The sequence below is a fragment of the Haliotis rufescens genome, unplaced genomic scaffold, assembly GCF_023055435.1.
Source record: "Haliotis rufescens isolate VD_foot unplaced genomic scaffold, xgHalRufe1.0.p SCAF_1, whole genome shotgun sequence".
Lineage (NCBI taxonomy): Eukaryota > Metazoa > Mollusca > Gastropoda > Lepetellida > Haliotidae > Haliotis > Haliotis rufescens.
This window is the reverse complement of record NW_025963779.1, coordinates 28,551,838-28,572,784: the sequence shown is the minus strand read 5'-3', so window position 1 is coordinate 28,572,784 and position 20,947 is coordinate 28,551,838. Positions and strand designations below refer to the sequence as shown.

The 20,947-nt window shown below is 42.5% G+C and overlaps 1 protein-coding gene across 1 annotated transcript in view; it reads left to right on the top strand.

Annotated features, from left to right (window-relative positions):
- The window catches only part of LOC124149495 (sialin-like), a 36,005-nt gene extending 19,071 nt beyond the window's left edge, over nt 1–16,934 (top strand). Inside the window, exons 4-11 of the mRNA XM_046521121.2 lie at nt 816–903; nt 1,623–1,718; nt 5,096–5,229; nt 8,935–9,090; nt 11,601–11,730; nt 12,385–12,540; nt 14,747–14,832; nt 15,756–16,934. Of these exons, the coding sequence (XP_046377077.1) occupies nt 816–903; nt 1,623–1,718; nt 5,096–5,229; nt 8,935–9,090; nt 11,601–11,730; nt 12,385–12,540; nt 14,747–14,832; nt 15,756–16,055 (1,146 nt within the window). The 3' untranslated portion in view covers nt 16,056–16,934. The remainder of the gene's footprint in view (nt 1–815; nt 904–1,622; nt 1,719–5,095; nt 5,230–8,934; nt 9,091–11,600; nt 11,731–12,384; nt 12,541–14,746; nt 14,833–15,755) is intronic.
- Nucleotides 16,935–20,947: the final 4,013 nt, after the last annotated feature.

Below are 20,947 nucleotides of genomic sequence, written 5' to 3'. Positions count from 1 at the left end.
ATTGGTATAACCTACAAAAGCTTAGGTCGTCAACTGGGGTATCGTTATACCGTACTCAGCGGACTGGTACGAATGGATGGGCAAACCATATTTGGGACACAAGGGGCGTCGAATACAGGTTCATTGTTACACACTTGGAGGTAGCTCTTCATCGGGAATGGCGGCAGGTGCCAATTTTGCAGATCAGACGACTTGCTGGAGGGATGAGACGAAAGCTAGAAGCTCGTGACGGGTTTGGCCCGCTATTGATGATTTGTGTTATGAATGTCACCTTTGGACTGAAAATGGCATTTTTCTTCATCTATCATTGTGTGGAATTGTGTTCCTGACTCTGCCCCTACATACTTATTGTGGCTTCTGTTTTTAACAAATACAGTGTCCCTGAGTTTTGCTTAGAATCATGATGTCAATCTCAAAACAGGTTAAACTGTGTAGGCTTCTTATTGTCAGAGGTGTTCTATTGCAAACCAGATTCGTTTTTCCGAGGTCATGTTATCAGGGTTTCAATGCCAACGCTCGTGGGACCAGTGATTGTTAAATATATAGGGGGTGGTTGACTTTTTTCTTTGTGTAATTATAGAAACAGAAAGTTATGTTTAGAAAATTAGCAACATAATGATGCGTTATCTGTTGTAAAACATTAACTGAAGACAGGTGTGGGGGTGAAGAATTTCTTTTTCATTTTCTGATAATTTTATAGTGATTTTCTCGCTCTGTCGCCGATGTAGCAACGATGTAACATTTAATGTTTTGTAACCAATAAGATTGCAGGGTTTGCAGCACACTCGCATTCATTTTACAATCTCCGTTTACAGGGATTCGCGTTCCCATCCATCCACTCACTTTGGTCCAAATGGGCTCCTGTTAAAGAAAGGAGTCGACTTGTCGCCTTCACGTACGCAGGTAATATCAGTCTCTCTCTAACAACCCGCGGCACGTCACCATATATTCTCTCCATGTCTGGCAATCTTAGGTTTTAAATGTAAATTATAGGGACCACCGTCGAATTTTTGCTTTGTGTAGAATTTGGATCTTTACCCCTTTCCATTGAAACTGGGCCTTTTAGCAAACCACCAACCTATTTTCTAGACAGAATTTGTCCAGTTTTAAACCGATTAATAACAGAAGCATGAAGATGTATTACATTTTGTGAATTTCGTGTATATTTTATGAACATGTAAGGCCCTGACGTTTTAAATATTGCATGTTATTAAATCCTACCCTAACAAATCTGACTGATTTAAACAAGCTTGTATTTATACAATTTAAAGTCAGAAAACTTACTAGTTTAATAAGCACGCTCGCTTTATAAAATGTATAAACGAAATCAGTTATTTATTTCATGAACATGTATTAAACACATTATGCATATTACTGTGTATCATATTTTGTACAGGATACGAACAGTATCTTTCTTTTGTTTTATGTATATATATATATTTATTATCTTATTGTGTAATGAGCCTTATGACATTACTTTCAAATTATATGTCCAATTGTCGACACCTGTATCAATGTTACTAAACTTTATTTTGTTGCTTACCATCAGTTTTGATTGGCAACCCTGCAACCTATGTTAGAGAGTGGTTTCAAAGTGTATGATTAACGGGTGTCTGTTGCAGGGGCTCAAGCAGGCACAGTGCTGGCCATGCCGGTCACTGGAGTCCTCTGTCAGCACGGCTTCGCTGGGGGCTGGCCGTCAGCCTTCTATGTATTTGGTAAGTGTTGTGAGGGAAGGAGTAATTTATGGTGGCCGAGCGGGAACATCGCTTTAGCGACTTACGGCCGCAAAATTGCGACAAAGCCATAACACGAGACGACAAAGCTATAACCCCAGGCTAGATAGCGACAGTTTCTCGCGCACTAAATATTGCTTTCTCGTCTCGTGCTATCGCTCTCTCGTTCTTGCTATCGCTCTCTCGTCTCGTGCTATCGCTCTCTCGTCTCGTGCTATCGCTTTCTCGTCTCTTGCTATCGCTCTCTTGTCTCGTGCTATCGCTTTCTCGTCTCTTGCTATCGCTCTCTCGTCTCTTGCTATCGCTTTCTCGTCTCTTGCTATCGCTCTCTTGTCTCGTGTTGTCGCTTTCTCGTCTCGTGCTATCGCTCTCTCCTCTCGTGTTAACACTTACTCGTCTCGTGATATCGCTCTCTAGTTCTTGCTATCGCTCTCTCGTCTCGTGTTTACACTTACTCGTCTCGTGTTAGAGCCCTCTCGCAATCTCACGGCTGTAATTGAAATCGATTAAGCAAGTCTCCTCTCGCCCACGACAGCATTCGATCTCATCATGGCAGTTCTTGTGAGAGGAAAACCCACGTTGGTGAAATCTAAACGCACTTTTCAAATACTATGGCGCTGACACACCTGTCTGAAACTAATACTCTATATTTAAGGACGCTGATAAGCATAGTCACACGTGTAGGAAACAGTCAACAAGATGTTATTGAGACGCGACCAATCACCAGTTCACCGACGATAGCTCATCCTCGATAATCCAGTGCATTATGTTGTTTATGATAAATACACTGGACCCATTAACATCACAGCTTCCTGTCGGTACTGACCATTTCAATTGCTCTCATCTCAGAGTGGGGACATGGGCAGTGGTCTTAGGAGCCGTAATTAGCTGTGCAAACTTAGATCCCTTGGGCAAGTGGGAAACCTAAGATCGTGGGTTCAAATCCTGGTTCGCCCCAATTATGTTTCTAGGCTTGTCAGCACGATTCCCGTGGGTTTCACCAAAGTGGTAATCGTCTGAGACATACACCATTTCGGGCTGTCGTCCCACATCAAGCCGACACGCCGTGATATAACTGGAATACTGTTCAAAGCGGCGTTAAACACAACTCACTCACTCACTCACTCACTCTGAGCACAGGAGTGGTTTGATTCGGCTAGAGATATTATTGGCGTCGTGCCATATGCATCGGGCTCAAAACGAGGTGAGGTGAGGTGAGGTGAAATGGGGTTTAACGTCTGGGGTTTAAAGATTATTGTGTGTGTGTGTGTGTGTGTGTGTGTGTGTGGCTGCTTGTACACGTCCGGACTGATGCCGATTTATAGTGCTTGCCCCCTGAGATACCATGCCGCAGTTTAGCAGGAATGCCTCACTCAGACACAGTATACTGACTCCGAGTCGACCAGTCCCTGTTTTATCCCCTTCATGCCGAGCGCCAGGCAGGGTAACAGCAAGTACTTCTTTTGGTATGACGCGGCCGCGGATCGAACCCCGGACCTTCCGTTCTCCTGGCGGACGCTCTACCACTAGACCCCGGATGCGGTCGGCTCAAAACGAATGGAACCATGGTTTTAGTCATAGTAGAATATAATACACTGAATAATTGACGGTGAGCACATCACATTATTTCTGTTCGTGGTATAAACATGAGGACTTCTGAATGGGCTAATCCTATTGGTCCATGCTACATAAAACTGATGTAACCTCACTGATTACTCATAGCAAAGCGCCCGCCTCCGTGGTCTAGTGGATAGAATGTCTGCCCGAAGAGCGGGGGGTCGGTGGTTCGATCCCCGGGCGCGTGATACCTAAAGACGTTAAAAGATGGCATTTGTTGTATCTGTATGGCGCTCGGTATTGAGAGGATAAAACAAGGTTTGGAGTCAGTATAAAATATCTGAAGGGATTATCCAATTTTGAAAAACTTCGGCATGGTATCTCAGAGGGCTCGCACTATAAAATCGGCATAAGTCTGGACTAGTACAAGCAGCCACACACACACACGTGCATGAACGTCGCTAATAAGTACCATAATTTTTAAAGCGACGTCAAATACCATTTCACCTGACCTCACAGCTAGGTTATTGGCACAGAAGGGCTTCCATATTACCATAAATGGCGAAACAATTTTATCTGTAAGCATGTGCCAGAAAGAAGGTCACTTGATAAGAACAAAAGCATTTGTATCCAGTTATTTACCTACGACGGCCTTGTCTACTTGATAACCGGAACACTTTGATATTGTAGAGAGATGACAATGACATTGCATTTACAGCGGCGACCGTACTTATGTTTATACCTGCTCTGTAAGTGAGGGGGCGACTTCGGTTTAACGCCGGACCCGTGAAGATCCGGGGTAGAATAGGTCTTCAGCAACCCATGTTTGCCGTAAAAGTCGACTATGCTTGTCGTAAAAGGCGACTGACGGGATCAGGTGATCAGGCTCACTGACTTGGTTGATGCATGTCGTCGTATCCCATTTACAATGATTGATGCTCATGATGTAATCATTGGATTGTCTGGTCCAGACTCGATTATTTTCAGGGGCGGTCGGGTAGCCAAGTGGTTAAAGCGTTCGCTCGTCACGCCGAAGACCCGGGTTCGATTCCCGACATGGGTACAATGTATGAAGCCCATTTCTGGTGTCCCCCGCCGTGATATTGCTGGAATATTGCTAAAAGCGGCGTAAAACCATACTCACTCACTCGATTATTTACAGGCCGCCGTCGTACAGCCTGAATATTGTTCAGTGCGGCGTTAAACAACAGACAAAGGTTTAACGCCGCTTTGAACAGCATTTCAGTAAGATGACAGTGTGTCCGCTTGGTGTGGGAGAAAACCCGAAATGAAACAGATCTAAGACGTTTACCACTTTGGTAAAACTTTGTTATTGTGTTGAGAAACCTAGAACCATAAAAGCGAAAACATCAGGGCGAATTTGGGATTCGAACCCACGATCATAGGGTTATTGCAAAGCCTAAGGCGCGCAACGCCCCATAACGAATTGCGCGCCTTAGACAACTTGGTGCCGTTGTACAAAGCGATCTTTGCGCTCAGGTAATCATAGTGAGTGAGTATGGTTTTACGCCGCTTTTAGCAATATTCCAGCAATATCACGGCGGGGGACACCAGAAATGGGCTTCACACATTGTACCCATGTCGGGAATCGAACCCGGGTCTTCGGCGTGACGAGCGAACGCTTTAACCACCAGGCTACCCGACCGCCCCTCAGGTAATCATAACTCCCATACCTTAACACAGACTTACGACAGTCGTAGCGCTGAGGTTGTTTTGTACAACGGCACTCCACATACGCCCCTACCTGTTCATACAGATACTTGAAACATGGACTGTTGCAGGATGTCTAGGCATAGCGTGGTGTGTCGCCTGGGCTGTGATGGTGAGCGATAGCCCAGCCCGCCACCCCCATATATCCTCACAGGAGAGAGACTATATACTCAAGTCTGTCGGATGCAGGGAAACGCATTTGGATGTAAGTAAGAACGCTCAAAAACCCTTGTCGTAATTATGTAACCATGACCTGGCATATATTGATGGATGGCCCTCAAAGAAGGACATCAAGCGACACCCAAAGTCTGGAAGATCAAAAGTAACATGTGACTTAAATACGTCACGTTTGACTTCCTTTTCTGTAAACATCGCGCTCACCTTTTCGCGAACGTCTGGTACCATCGTTCTTTGATAACGATTCGTAAACACATGCTCATTATATAGTCTGAATCGCATATTCGACACTGCTCATAGCCGAGATTTCTTATGAATATGGAACAGATTTTGTCGCTTTTATTTACCGTATTCGACGTAATAAGCGCCCAGGGCGCTCTCAAAATTAGAAATAGGGGGCTCTTATTAGAATATAATTTTGGTAGGAAAAAAAACAGAGTTGAAAGATTGTAAATTTCGCGGTTTATGCTGACAGCCTGAAATGATACAAAGGATGGTCTGTGCGTATTATACACGACAGATATATTTTCCAGAGTTTAATTGCCCATAATTTAGGGTGCATATAACACACGAGTGCGTATTATACACGAATAAAAATAAGTGTACAATGATCAATCGGAAGGGGTGCTAATTGGGATTGTTCACTAGCCAATATATTAGCAAATATCGCCGTGGGCTCTTATTAGAGCGAGGCGCTTATTACGTAGAATACGGTATTATTATTATTATAAGCCCAGCTAGGACTCGTGTGGAAGAAATCAAGTGAAACTGAAGTGGGAAAAGTGTAAGTCGCGTTGCTGAATTAAGCTTCAATGGCCGCTCAATTGCGACCATTAACGAAATAGGGACCAGTTTGGGAGTCCCAGCAATTCTGATTAACGTCATTCAAGACCAACCACGTTTGATTATAAACTCAAATTTATTATGAACATCAACAAGGCTGTGAATGATTGTTCTTCTTATACAAATACAGGTCATCAAAGACGCCGCAATTCGCTGTGCAGAGTTGCGTCCCTTGGGCGCGTCAGAAACCTATAATTGTGGGTTCGAATCCTTGTTCGCCCCGATATGTTTCTAGGTTTTTTAGCCTTGATTTCGAAGCTTCTTGCGTGATATTAGGAATTCCGTTCATCCACGGATGGATTCTAAAGGTTCGAGGGGGCGAAAGATCAGTTGAAGCCGTGAAATCCATCCGTGAATCAGTCAAATGCATCCGTGAAATCAGTCAAATACATCCGTGAAATTAGTCAAATGCATCCATGAAATTAGTTAAATGCATCCGTGAATGATAACAGATGATTGAATAAGTGGATTCGTTAATCTTTGACTTGAGCGATAGATGATTAATGAATCAACTAATTAACATTGGAGTGTGGGAATTTATCTACATTCCTGTAGCTACATATTTCACTATATAGATGCCGTATTTCAATAATATTCTTGAAAGTATCATATTTCCAGAATGTGCTTTCAATACCACCGAAGCATTGTTTATAATTTACCTTAAAACTAAGATAATAGGTGTTATGTATGAAATATGTTTTACTTGATCTCTTTTATATTACATTGGGGCCATAACAATATTTATAAACGAATATTATATATGTCCACATGATACAGCTTCTTATAATATGTACATCCTTAACAGGTTGCCTAAAGCAGGTGCCTAAAGCGACCATGGGAATGTCTGATGTATTGTCTCTATATAGGTTCGAGCGACGTAAGCTCCTCGTTTCTATAGCTTACATTGAGGAGACGGGTTTTTTTAACTACACAGGTTACGGTATTAGCACCGTATGAGTGAGTGAGTGAGTATGGTTTTACGCCGCTTTTAGGAATATTCCAGCAATATCACGGCGGGGGACACCAGAAATGGGCTTCACACATTGTACCCATGTCGGGAATCGAACCCGGGTCTTCGGCGTGACGAGCGAACGCTTTAACCACTAGGCTACCCCACCGCCCCTCCGTATGAGTTGAGAAAGTAGTTCATGAAACTATTTCCGAGGAAAACTTAAATCTACTTAAATACGTGTAGTTTCAATGGTTTGTGTCTTCCATCTTAATAAGACGTAAGCGACTATGCTTGTCGTAAGAGGAAACTATGCTTGTCGTAAGAGGCGACTATGCTTGTCGTAAGAGGCGACTATGCTTGTCGTAAGAGGCCACCAACGGGATCGGATGGTCAGGCTTTCTGACTTGGTTGCTGCATGTCATCGTATCCAAATTGCGTGGATCGATGCTCATGATGTCAATCATTAGATTGTCTGACCCAGACTCGATTATTTATAGACCGCAGTCATAAAGCTGGAATAATGCTGAGTGCGGCGTTAAACAACAAACAAACAAACAAACAAACAAACACAAAATAATCAGACGTACTATGATATAAACTCTATTTCATACCGCATAATCTGCATCTTAACGTTTATAAACAAATGATGTTGTCATTCACACTGTCATAGTGCTAAAATAGTCGTTTTTGCTTCCATATCTATATAAAAGTTAACTGTGGTAAAAGTATTTATTGTGTTAAATATAGGTAAACGTAAAGCGTTGTATTCAGATGTAGTCAGTCTCACATGTGAAGGTCGCATCTATCTAAATTGCATAACATCCTTGGAGCATGCTCAGTATTATCTATCTGTTTGTGTCTCAGCCTGCATCACAATGACCGCTTGGCACACGTTTGCTGATACGCCTAACTTATATCAATATTTTCGGAATACTCCTCAATTATTATTCAACTTCTGTGGACATCAGTTGGCCAAACTTCTTAGGAAAGCCGCTTAATCCATCTTCTCTGCGCACGAACGCAAATTTTCTTATCAAGCAGATAATTGAAAATGCAGTAAATTCATGACCATTCAATGTGTCAATGTGAGAATATATACTGGCTAGCCCCGGGGTACCTCTCTGCTGAGACATCCCCAATAAAGGAGCTGGCCATAGACACTTTGTTTGGTTTCTTTGCAGGTGGTGTCCCACTCCGAGCTAATTCCCCAAGGCTAAATCTAGATATTATACGATTTGAATTCGAAAGTTTCAAACATCATAATATTATTAAAACAGAGTTTCTTTACAGTTAAATAAGTTGCTACAGGAATCTACAGAGTCGTTGTAGATAAATGCCCACACTATATCGTTAATTAGTTAATTCATTAGTCATCAATCGCTCAAGTCAAAGATTCAATCATCCGTTATCATCCACGAATGTCGCCGGTGTCACACAGTGCTACCTTATATCTGTAGCAAAGGCCGCCCGGCGGGACGCTTATGAATAGATACCCACCGATGGATTTCAAATTTGAGACTGATTTCACGGATGCATTTGACTGATTCACGGATGCATTTCACGGTTGCAACTGATCTATCTCCCTCTCGAACCTTTAGAATCCATGCGTGGAAGGATGGAGTTCACTTCATCAACAAGAAGCTTCGGAATCCATCTATTGGTGAAACCCACGAGCACGGGTATGGTGCTACAAAGTCTAGAAACATATCGGGGCGATGACACGGATGACACGGATGAATTTAACAGTAGGACTTTTAACGGATGGATTCTAAATTGCTTATAAATCGAACAGCTAAAATGCATTCTGGCCTGCCGAAATTTGTATTGCAGCACTGATATCATACTACAGCACTGATATTCAATTGTCAAAATGCCCACATCATCATTTACACATATTTACTGTGTGTGTTTTCCTAATTGTACAGTTTATTATTGTAGAATAAGAAACTGAAACCTCCATGGGGCGCAGTCTTGTCAACACCGGCGGTGTGGGCGATTGTAGGGGCACACATCGCTTACGACTGGGGAGGCTTCACCTCCATCACCTTGCTGCCTCAGTTCATGAAACAGGTGCTCAAGTTTGACATCCAGGAGGTGCGTAACCTGTGGCTGAACCAGAAGATGTGGTAGCCTTGCACAAGTCTGGCAAATAATGTTACGATGAGATTTTATTTCAGGGTAGATTACCCGCCATATTTGATTCCCACGTTGGCCTTTACACACCACATGAAGCGAGATAAAATCGCCCTCGCCCAGAGAGCGATGCATGTTGGGGTCTGGTCAGTGAGACCACGTTATAAGGACTGGTATGTTCAGTACTGATAGGATGGTCATATTGTGATTTATTATACTAAAGTGTTAGAGACTGAGTTTTCCGAAGTTGAGAAAAGTGATATTTTCATTGCACTGAACATAACACCTAATGTTTCACTGCTGTGAACATAACACTTTGACGGAACTATTGTTATACAAGAGTGACCTCCCATCAAATTGTCTCCCTTTATCGTAAGATCCTGGTCCGTTCACAAACTGTTGACCTAAATTCTTTATGTCTTTAATTAGTTCCACATTGACAAGGCAAAATAATGACAGATGGTCATTTATCCAGTTAATGTCGCTTCATGCCATTTGTTACTCTCTTGAAAAGGTTTCGTTATAAACTGTAGATTTCTCACTTGCAAAGCGCCATTTTTGTTACTTGACCAGCGTGTATTTTTTCGCTTCCAACTGCGGTTTCGTAGTTTTCAAGTTTATTTTTTTGTAAAGTTGATTTGGTATATAATCATATCTATATGTATGATACAGAATTTACGTAATCCTAAATATCTTTTGAAACTTTGGTTTTGCAAACACAAAATTACTTTTTTAGTCTCAAAGTACAAGGGATGGTGAACCCTCCCTGTGTGTAAGGTAGGGAGAATTTACGTCTCAATGTAGATAACTGCATTAAAAGTATATAATATATAGGATATTTCATGTGTCGAGTGAAATATCATGTTTCCCTAATCTCGTGACTAAAGGACGCCACTCCTAAAAATATCTCCTTTCCCTCCGTCACTCGATGAGTGAAACATGATATTTCAATCGACACATGAAATATCCTGTTACAGTATATATCTACCATCCTCCGATTGTTTACAATATTGCTGGGTGCGGCGTTAGACAAAAAACAAACAAACCATAATTATCTTCCGGGTTCGCATTTCGCAATTTACTGAAATGCGAGCCCAGGAGATATAAAGCATATATATATCGACAAGACAGAATTGTGCAAGTCTAAAGATCTAGTTACGGTTTAATCATTTATTGCAGAGATTAGATAAGTGGCATTATAGCGAGATAACTGGTGAATGGGAATCGTAATAGTCTCACTGCTAGTACATTGTGAACTTCACACATGTCTCGAATCATTTTAATCTTGGCTGTTCAATTACTGATAATGGTTGCGTGCGTGCGTACATCTGGTTGTACCACAAATAGATACTATTTTTGATCTGAGGTCGATAAGGACATTACGACCTTCACGTTTAAAAGTATCACGAAGTTGATTCGTATTGAAGTCTTTTTCTCATAGCAACTAATTCCTTGAAGTCGTTGATCTTAACTTTACCATCAACATAAATTCATATACATTAGGTTGAAAGGGAACACAGTGAACATTATTCAGCTCACAATTCAAGTTATTATCACTAAAGCCGACAACAAATGGTAGCAGGAATGCTTGCGTTCTTTTCGCGATAAAAGGGTGGGGATAATATAACCATGATTACCATGCTGCGGCAAGTTGGCTAACTTGAGGCTCTCGTGGAAGGTAGCCTCCCTCGGTAAAATAGCCTCTCTGGGACAAGTAGCCTCTTTTGGGATAGCATCCTCCCTGGGTCTCCATTGACAAAATTGTAGCCTCCCTTTGGCACGAAGCCTCGTTTGGGAAAGTAACCTCCGTTTGGAAAGTAGCCTAATTTGGGAAAGTATAATCTCTTTGGGGAAAGTAATCTCTGAGTAAGGTAGCCTCCCTTTGACAAGTAGCCTCGTTTGGGAAAATATTCTCCTTGGGGAGATTTGCCTCTCTGGGTAAAGTAGCCTCTTATGGGGAAAGCAACCTATCAACGGGAAGAAGCATCCCTTTGGCAAGTTGCCTATTTTCGGAAAGTAACTCCTCTGTCAATCTCATTAAAATCAGATCTTAGTTCTCGCTACCGGTAGCGAGAACTAAGGTCTGATTTTAATGAGATTGCTCCTTTGTGGAAAGCAGTTTCGTTTATTGTGAAAGTAACCTCCTCGAGAAAACTAGCCTCCCTGAAGAAAATAGCCTCCCTGAGGAAAATAGCCTTCATGGAGAACGAAGCCACTTTTAAGAATGCAGGCTCTCCAGAATTGAAAAAAAAACCAGTCACGCTGAACTTTATATAATTAATATTTACATTTCAAATCTATTTCTCACCAAAAAGCACCCCACGTACAAATAATTAATTTGATTTTGCTGAAATCTTGCGTTGGTATTATCTCAGTAATTCACACAATCCTGTGTATTTTGTCCGCCATAAACCCCAGAATCTTACAAAACAATATTTAACAGTGATGCGTTTTTTCCACTCAAATTTCAGAATGGAGGTTTATCAGCGTTGCCTTACGTGGTGCTGTGGCTAGCTAACATAGCAAGTGGCCCAATCGCTGACGGTCTCAGAAGCCGGCGCTACTCCACTAAAGTTACAAGAAAAATAATGAATTCTATAGGTAATTATTTCACGGGATTTTGCCTACCGTTTATACAAAGTAAACAGCTTGTTTTAGCTTTTCTTAAAACTATAATTATATCAGAATCTATCAGAACATGTGTGTGTTGGGAGCGGTTGGATAGCCCAGTGGTTAAAGCTTAAGGCATAACACACCGTCATTTGCTCCACAAAATAATTTGCGGTTTGATGCTATACTCCCCTGAACTGAGCGAGTTACTTAGTAGTCTGAACTAATTTCTCGTTACGTCCACGAGCGAAGCATTTCTCTTTTCTGTATCTCGCAAATGCAAATATAAAGGCCGCGCCAAGTCATCTACACCCAACAGGGAGGACCACGGGAGGCATTTGTGTGTTCTGTGTTTTCTTTTGCACAATAAAAAATTCCGAATCGAGATGGTAAAGAAATGTAGCTGATTCAATTTAGAAAGATGACATCCGAGAACCAGCGCAGCTCGAGAACCAGCGCATCCTTTATTTTGATTAGGCGGTAAAGTTTGCTCTTGGTTTATTTGGCGCGACTTTCTATGGAGTGTAGCCATATCTCATAAATCTACTGATATAGTCATGTTCAGAGTTATACAAACAGGCTGATAAACTGAGATAGCAGAGCTGTTGTTTCCACGACGTAAAATAATGCACTTTTTTCTTGTAGGTTTGTTTGTACCTGCCGTGCTGATGTTGGGGGTGGGATATGTTGGGTGTGACCCGGTGCTGGCCGTCACGCTGCTCACCCTGGGGGTGGGGATGAGCGGCTTCACCCTGTCCGGCTTCAGTGTCAACCATATCGACATCGCTCCCAGGTTCGCTGGTACGTAGGCTGGATGATAGGGATGGTAATACAGGGGTATGTTCTAAGTTGTCAACCGACCTCGAGGGGTATGTGGTGTGGTGTTCCCTGTGTGTGAGCTAACTCACCGCGTACATCACACCATATGGCCCGAGGAATCGGTTGACAACGAACTTCCCACCGACATCCATTCAAACATACTCGGAATATATGTCTGAAGTTTCACTGAGTAATACGTTTGATTCAGCCATTTTGACAGCTTGCAGACGACGCGAACAATCATGGTTACTTCCCGAAACAAATGCATTCGCATAAACATCGGTTCATTTCAGCTTAACGATACTTATGCGAGATAGGCAAGTTGCCTAAGGTGTGTTACGATTGATTTCTCAGAGGGGTACCATGCGCAGACTACATGGAAAATAATTTCCCACTCCTTAACCAATCAGAAGCTAGTATTCTAATGTAAGGTGAGACAAAGGAGGTTTTTTACTCACTTGAAACTTGCGAATATCCAAACATTACATTGTAAAAATGACTCCCTGTTGATTCCGCCGATTAGCCAACTGATAAATTAAGTTATTTCTACCTCATACTCAAGGCCAAAGTTATTGTGACACGGATTTTTTCTCTTACAAACCTTTTAACGTTTTTGTTATTGGAACCAATGAAACGCTGGTATTGGTACGAAACAACGAATATTTAGGGAAAGTTGCTTGAAGAGTGTGAGTGAGTGAGTTTGATTTTACGCCGCCTTTAGCAATATTCCAGCAATATCACGACGGGGGACACCAGAAATGGGCTTCACACATTGTACCCATGTCGGGAATCGAACCCGGGTTTTCAGCGTGACGAGTGAACGCTTTAACCACTAGGCTACCCGACCGCCCCTGCTTGAAGTGTATGAAGATGATACATGGCGAGTCATGGGAATGTTTGAATCCGGTACCTCGCAGCTTGACGCCAATTGTACGTCCACAGGAACACCATGTAAACTCATGGTACGTTTTCCACAGAACAAATACGTCGGAGATAGCCCACCTGTGACAACGCCTCACAAAGACGTACGGATTCGAACCACGCATCTTCGACACACGTACCAGGCAGCAGCTCTTGCAATTAAGCCCGTACCATGCCGTGCAACAGAGGCGTATTTGCGAGGATAGTCCTACGACGTATACGCATCCACGGCGAGGCGCTCTGCCAGTCGGCCGACGTCCCAGCGGGGCGGACAGCACTTGCGGTGGACAGCGCTCAGTGGAGAAAGGTCCTTTTCACTTATCCTAAGGCAGGACGACCTCTACAGGCGTCGCTTCAAATGTAGGTGTGGCGTTATGATCCCGGGTGGAATAGCGGTTCCAGGAAGAACCGATTGATTGTGATTGGCTGGAATTTGAATGCTACGAGATACCTGGATGTGATTTTGCATACGGACGTTTAACCGTTTTGGCACAGAGCTATATTGGTGTACGATAACGTCAGACCACATGTTGCTAGTGTTGCGCAGCAGTGTCTGACTCAGAACAGTGTTAATGTGTTACCCTGGCCTGGAATATCCTGGATCTTTTACCAATTGAACATGACTGGGATGAAATGGAACCACGATTGACACATCTCCCTAATCCAACAATGTTGCAGGAACTCCGGCTTATCCTACCTTGGATACGGAATGCCATTCCTCGGTTTGGTTGGTTTGTTGGTTTACGCCGCACTAAGCAATATTCCAGCTGTATGACGGCGGTCTGTAAATCATCTAGTCTGGACCAGACAATCCAGTGATTGATATCACGAGCATCGATCCACGCAATTGGGATTGATGACATGCTTCAACCAAGTCAGCGAGCCTGACCACCCGATCCCGTTAGTCGCCTCTTACGACAAGCATATTCCCCATTCCTCGGGCCTTTCTTCTACGTTGAGTGATCTCAATGAGGCGAAGGTGTCAGACCTGTTTCAATGTTCAACGTGGGCACCCTCGCTACTGAATATGAGAACTTGACACAATTCCATACACGGTAGTATTTTATTTTACCGATTTACATTGTTTCTTCCTATTTGTCCCAACTTTTGTCCTTTGTTTTTATTTTCTGATTGAGTATTTGGTGTATGATGCATCTGTACTTATAAATGAAAAGGTAGATGTGTATATTATTCTGTTAACGGGCTGGCGTCGCATTAGTGGCGTCAATGGCAGATCTAACCTGACTACACTGCTTCATCTCAACAGGTATATTGATGGGGATATCCAACAGTTTTGGAACCACCACAGGCTTCATAGGTCCATTGGTGGTCGGCGTCCTAACAAAAGACAACGTAAGTTTTGAAATACAAACATGCACATATCCTTCAGCTCACCTCTATTGAAATACCAGATCTCGCATCGCGTTCCGGATATAGAATACTTGCATCTTCCCGAAGCAAAGGAGTTAAAGGATTTCGTTTTCCACCCTGGCTAGAATTTCGGAGCTCGATCGTAGCGACACCAATGGCTATTACGAGTTATGTCCCTTCTAAGTCCCTCCCATTGACCAATTAGATTCCACCTATTACATTAACTGGCATTTGCTTCAAACAAAATGGCGGCGCCCATTCTTAAAGGCGATAATTGATTTCAAGATCTATATTGCAATAAACGTGCCTTACCTCACAAAGTACATCAAATTACTTGAGCCCCTTGCTTAAAAAAACATGAACACATTTGGAAAATATCTGTTCACCTGATGAACGAGTAAGCATATACTCACAAACGTGTTCCTCAAAAGGAAGTTGACATCCATAAATTCACTTCCTGTATTTTTAGAGTCAGTTACCGCTCTTGCCTCGTGAAGATGGAATACTAGAAGTTGAATTTGTAAAATGGTTTAGATTTGAATTTTGAGTAAAAGAGGAGTGGATTCATTTTTTTGGAACGTCACATCAAACTATCAAACGCAAAGTGTTCTTCAAAATATAGCTTACACATTACAGCGTTTTAAGCCAGATTCCAGGAACGTTACACTTCAACACTTTTCAGTGGCAAATACCTTTTGAAGATATGCCTTGATGAAAATAATATCTTTCTACCATTGTCATTCAAACGAATTAATCGTATGTCTTGAAGCACCGCCACCTGAAGTTAATACTGTACAAGTTGCTCTCATCTCTCCACAAAAAATGTTGCCGGATACTTACTTATCTGCAGGTTATATATTGTTCAACACATTCACTCACAGATAAAACATCCTATCTTTTTTCAGCCATCGATGGGTCAGTGGAGGTTGTTCTTCTTCATCACATCCGCAATATACGCCTGCGGGGGAATAGTATTTCTTATCTTCTCAGAGGGCGAGGAGGTGGAGTGGTCCAAACATTCAGGGAACGGCTCAAAATCTTTGAGAAATGGCATTGATGTTATAATACCACCGCCTGTTATCAAAGAATGCCACATAATCACCGAAAAAAAATCCTCAGGGATAAACAATGAACTTAAGTATACGAAAAGGCATGTACCACGTCCTGCTGACACACCTACAGTTAATGGTTATAGTGTATGTTGATGTGTAATAATGGACGCCATGTTCAGGCACTTGGGCTGAAACTCCACTGGACCTATCGGGAACAGATCACATGCGTGGGCTAAACAGTCGGGAACGGATGACCCGCATGGGTTAAACTCACTCCACGGGAAACGTTGGGAACAGATGACACGCATGGGCTAAACTCACTCCACAGGAACAGTCGGGAACAGATGACACGCATGGGCTAAACTCACTCCACAGGAACAGTTGGGAACAGATGACACGCAAGGGTTAAACTCACTCCACAGGAACAGTCGGGAACAGATCACACGCATGAATTAAACTCACTCCACAGGAACAGTTCTGAACAGATCACACACATGAATTAAACTCACTCCACAGGAACAGTCGGGAACAGATCACATACATGGGTTAAACTCACTCCACAGGAACAGTCGGGAACAGATCACACACATGAATTAAACTCACTCCACAGGAACAGTTCTGAACAGATCACACACATGAATTAAACTCACTCCACAGGAACAGTTCTGAACAGATCACACACATGAATTAAACTCACTCCACAGGAACAGTCGGGAACAGATCACATACATGGGTTAAACTCACTCCACAGGAACAGTTCTGAACAGATCACATACATGGGTTAAACTCACTCCACAGCAACAGTTGGGAACAGATGAAACGCATGGGTTAAACTCACTCCACGGGAACAATTCACACACATGAATTAAAGTCACTCCACAGGAACAATTGGGAATAGATCACACACATGGGTTAAACTCACTCCACAGGAACAGTTCTGAACAGATCACACACATGGGTTAAACTCACTCCACAGGAACAGTTCTGAACAGATCACACACATGGGTTAAACTCACTCCACAGGAACAGTTCTGAACAGATCACACACATGGGTTAAACTCACTCCACAGGAACAGTTCTGAACAGATCACACACATAGGTTAAACTCACTCCACAGGAACAGTCGGGAACAAATCACACGCATGGGCTAAACTCACTCCACAGGAACAGTTCTGAACAGATCACACACATGGGTTAAACTCACTCCACAGGAACTGTCGGGAACAGATCACACACATGGGTTAAACTCACTCCACAAGAACAGTTGGGAACAGATCACACGCATGGGCTAAACTCATACAACAGGAACTGTCAAGATCTCAAGTTCGTTAATAACAAACGGGGACAGCTGGAAAGTGGAAAGATCATGCTCATGGCTACTTTCATCCCGAGTGTCTGTACAAGTGTAGAGTTCCTGCTTCAACAGATAGTGACCCACAGCCATACGTGGTTCAGTCTGCCATGGTCAACAGTGCACTAGCTAGATACAAGGTTGTGTGGTGCTGGTTGCAATGTTGATGTTCACTCAAGTAATGAAGGCATGTGAATGTATGCCACAGTGATCATAATAGGACTGTGTGTTCGTTGTCGGGACAGGTTCTGCAGAATGTACACCAGGCGCTAAGCCACAATATTGAATATTTCTTTGAATAGTCTAAACCCTTGATCATGGCAGTACTTCAGACATTGTACACCTCAAGCTAGGGTACATTAGGTTGTACAGAATGGTACCTTGGGTACATTTGTTTATACAGAAACATACCTGGGGTAAATTTATATAATCCCCCATTCGTCACCACTCGCCCCTTTCTGTAACCTTTTCGGCTTGTCCCGGAATAACACGAGTGGTCACGAATGATAAACCCTGTGCCGACAACAGCCATAATGCGACCAGCAAGATGTTGGACATATACGGAAACAGACGCAAAAACAATCCCGATTTTCCAATTGACCAAAACGTGTAACAAATCAACACATTCCAACAGAAATGACCTCATGGCACTTCAAGAAATCATGTGACTTCAGCATCATACTAATATTCTCGATCCCTTTTCGTTGGTGTACATGAAGGTTTGTTGAGGAAAAAGCATGTCTCTTCAAGTTTTGTGAAAACACTTGCATAATGCAATACCACCAGAAATATCACTCACTTGAATCTAGCTAACTTAATAAGAAAGATAATACTCCTTCCGGTGGCCAACAATGTGTTTTCTAATGCCGTGCCATCTCAGAACAGGAAACTCAATTCTCCAACTACTTTAATAAGAAGTGATAGGCAATTCCGTGACATCACATTCAAGTCATAAGTACACATGCCTAAAGTAGTTCATCCTCAGAGCGGAGTCCCATACCTCAAACTACCCAAGTATGACCTTATACATTATATTATTCTACATGTTATATACACTTCCGGTTTAAGGGGCGGTAATTAGCCTAGTGGTTAAAGTGTTCGCTCGTCACGCAGAAGACGTGGATTCGATTCCCCACATGAGTGAAGCCCATTTCTGGTGTCCCCCACCGTGATATTGCTGGAATATTGCCAAAAGCGTAAAAAACATACTCACTCACTCCCTCCCGTTTAAGGAAATCTAATTTCTATATAATCATACTGTTATCAAGATCTGTGTAAATGATTCGATTCTTTGTCCTTACTTTGTATTGGCGTGTATTGGTTCCACGTTAATAATGTATCAATGAACAATATTTGTTCACTAACAAAGTACTAATGTCATGTTTTACAATGTGATTTCTGGTTACTTTGACCTCTGCTGGCCGTCAACCAAATTCTAACCACCTTCAACCATAACCTAATGGGCGTAACGTGGCCCTTTTCTTTTGTACTCAGCACTGGCTTAGGTTGAAGTGCACCAGGGAAGTCTAGAAAACATAAGGAACTTTAAACAGTTTTAGGTCTCGACATTCCATTTTCTGGCAATTAGAGCTGGAGGTATCATAAGATGTTACTGAAAATATGAATTTGCATGAACAAAAACAACATACAAATAAAAAACTAAAGTATATAAATATATATATATTCAGGGATGGAGGAACTAGTGTGTACAAACCTGTCAAGTACTGACAAGGATTGTTGTGAAAGAACAATAACTGCATCAGCGGTTGATTTCCATATTAAGCAGACCTTTAGAGGGGGTTGCATAATGAAAGTATGAATTCAAAAACAGCAACTCATTGAAAAAATAGATTTTTTATTTTCCTTAAGTACTGTACATGTACTGATTCTGTACCATTGTGCACCCAGATAAAATGCATCTTGCCGAGGCAAGGGCACTAACTGACTATAAATGTGGAAAACGGACTTTTATAATAAGTCGGAAAGTTTGAAATGTTTATGTTCATATGTTTGCAAATAAATTTGCTCCTATCAAGATAGAAAAATGCTTCAATCAAACTATGAAAGTGTTTCTGACAAGATAAAAGATGGTTCTATAAAAAATGATTGAATGCTGCATTCAAGATACATACATGTTTCTACCAAAATGAGAAAATGCTTCTTCAAAGTTAAGAAAGGCAATTATTCAGGATATGAAAACCTTTCCATTGAGATGAGAAGGTTTCTGTCAAGATAAAACAATTCGTCTGTCTAAATAAGGACATATCTGGGGATCCACCAGGATGCCGTACAGGGATTCCACCTGGTATCCTACAAAAGATCCTACAGGATGGCGTACAGGGATTCCACGTGGTATCCTACAGGATGGCGAACGGGGATTCCACGTGGTATCCTACAAAAGATCCTACAGGATGGCATACAGGGATTCCACATGGTAACCTACAGGATGGCGTACAGGGATTCCACATGGTATCCTACAAAAGATCCTACAGGATAGCGTACAGGAATTCCACATGGTATCCTACAGGATGGCATACAGGGATTCCACATGGTATCCTACAGGATCGCGTACAGGGATTCCACGTGGTATCCTAAAGGATGGTGTACAGGGATTCCACATGGTATCCTACAAAAAATCCTACAGGATGGCGTACAGGGATTCCACATGGTATCCTAAAGGATCGCGTACAGGGATTCCACATGGTATCCTACAAAAAATCCTACAGGATGGCGTACAGGGATTCCACATGGTATCCTACAGGATGGTGTACAGGGATTCCACATGGTATCCTACAGGATGGCATACAGGGATTCCACATGGTATCCTACAAAAAATTCCTACAGGATGGCATACAGGGATTCCACATCGTATCCTTCAGGATGGCATACAGGGATTCCACATGGTATCCTACAAAAAATCCTGCAGGAGTGAGTGAGTTGGGTTTAAGGCCGCTTTGAACAATATTCCAGTTATATCACATGATGTCAACTTGATGTGCAAGGAAAGCCCGAAATGATGTTGGTCTCAGATGGTTTACCACTTTGGTGAAACCCACATGCACGGGTGTGGTGCTGACACTGGGGCGAACTGGGATTCGAACCCACAATCATAGCTTTCTGCATGTCATGTCCAAAGAAGGCAACTCTGCACAGCAAATTGTGGCACCTTAGACGACTGGACCACCCATGCCCACTCCCACAGGAAATCACCAACAGCATATACACCAGGGCTGAGATGAGTCCAAATTTTCTACAAGGGTACCCACACCCCTATTACCCGACCCTACCCGGGTACGTGCTGTTGGTGTCAAGAGATAGGTACAAAATGTCTGATAGGGAATATTTTGACAGTAGCCCTGACAGAATGTATTTAGATACACGTATAAAACGATGTGGTCATGCATACACTGAAGTTTACTGAAGTTTTAGCTTTGTTCAAACACACATAAGTCAGAAGGAACGTGTTCATAGTCACGAAGAAATGCGAACATTAGAGACTTAAAATTGTCGTGTAACCATGTAGTTATACAGTGATTTTTTGTCATGAAACAATATGTCACGTGACTAACCACGGGTCGGGGTAGTCCTGTGGGTACCGGGGTCCTACACAGTACCCACCCGACCCGGGTACCCGAGTTGCCCGTCCCAGCTCTAATATACACATATGTAAGGCCAAGCCTGATGATTCACTGTG